Source organism: Myotis davidii, unplaced genomic scaffold (assembly GCF_000327345.1).
Source record: "Myotis davidii unplaced genomic scaffold, ASM32734v1 scaffold2336, whole genome shotgun sequence".
In the NCBI taxonomy this organism is placed as follows: Eukaryota; Metazoa; Chordata; class Mammalia; order Chiroptera; family Vespertilionidae; genus Myotis; species Myotis davidii.
Genome location: NW_006287366.1, coordinates 54,414 through 55,534, shown reverse-complemented (window position 1 = coordinate 55,534; position 1,121 = coordinate 54,414). Strand labels below are relative to the sequence as shown.

Sequence of the window (1,121 nt, the reverse complement as noted above, 5' to 3'; positions counted from 1 at the left end):
GGGGAGGGCTCTGGGGAGGCTGAGGCCGAGGCCCAGCTTCTTCCTCACCCACGGGTCCGGCCCCTCCCGCAGCAGCCGCTCCCTGGGAGCCGGAGTTGGGTGGAACTTCCTTTCTGCACCTTCCTCTTCTGTCCCCTGCTCCCGGTGCTTGGCCTCACCTATTCTCTTCTCCATTATGAACCTCACCCTCCTTAAGGTTTAAATACCCCAGTTTTCCTAGCTCCAGCCCCTTTTTCTAAACTTTGAACTTTCTATGCATACACCTCGTCTAGAACCAACCCCTCCCCATTTATTGCATAACTGGATTATTGTACAGACTCAGAAATACATCATGGCATGCTTAGAGAAGTTGGTAAGATTGGGAAGAATATCCGGGTGGAAAGTTACCAGGATAAAATTAAAAAGGCTTAAAACTGGGGGCAGAACTGTCAGAGCACAAGGAGGAGCCTCTGCCCGGCCCAGACAGCCTCCCGCCCTGGCTCCGGGCGCCCTCGCTCCTAGCCCTCGCCACCCCGGCCTGCAGGCCTCCCCGGGCATCCCCCCGCCCCCGCAGCCTCCTCCCTGGCGGGCAGGCACACCTTCGCTTCCCCTACACTTTCGACTCTTTTCGGATCCTCAGGTTCTCACTCCATTATTCTGCTTGCAGTTTGTCATTCCATTCTGGCAGGTAGGAGTCCCCGAGGCCGGATCAACCACGAAGCGAATGAGGCAGGCTTCGGGGTCCTTGTGCTCTAACAATGTGTCCGCACGGCCATGGGTGTCTTGTAAAATGCATAGGACATTTTAACAGCAATAGCTTGAAAGCAATTTGTACTTGTTTTCTCTTAAAGAGAGACCCCCACAATTTATAATATTTAGGCTCCACCAATCAGGATCTGCCCATGTCTTAGCTGTAGGCATTTCTGTCTCATTCTGTCGTCCTACGAAAAATAAAAAAAGCCCAAGTCCTGACCCACAGTCCGCCTCGCTCTCCTCCCCAGGCACCTCCCCTGAGAGGCGGGCTCCCGCTCCCCGCCCCCGGCCCGGACAGGTGTGGGGGGCTGGGGGTGAGGCCGGGGAAGCCGGGCGCCCGTGGTAACTCTTCTCTGATCCCGTCTCTCCCGCTGCCAGTGACCCGAGCG

General features: G+C 56.5%; 1 protein-coding gene across 1 annotated transcript in view; it reads left to right on the top strand.

The window, feature by feature from the left end:
* Nucleotides 1-1,102, top strand: part of LOC107182359 (gamma-aminobutyric acid type B receptor subunit 1-like) — an 18,338-nt gene extending 17,236 nt beyond the window's left edge. Inside the window, exon 6 of the mRNA XM_015560911.1 lies at nt 981-1,102. Coding sequence (XP_015416397.1) covers nt 981-1,078 — 98 coding nt within the window. The 3' untranslated portion in view covers nt 1,079-1,102. The remainder of the gene's footprint in view (nt 1-980) is intronic.
* Nucleotides 1,103-1,121: the final 19 nt, after the last annotated feature.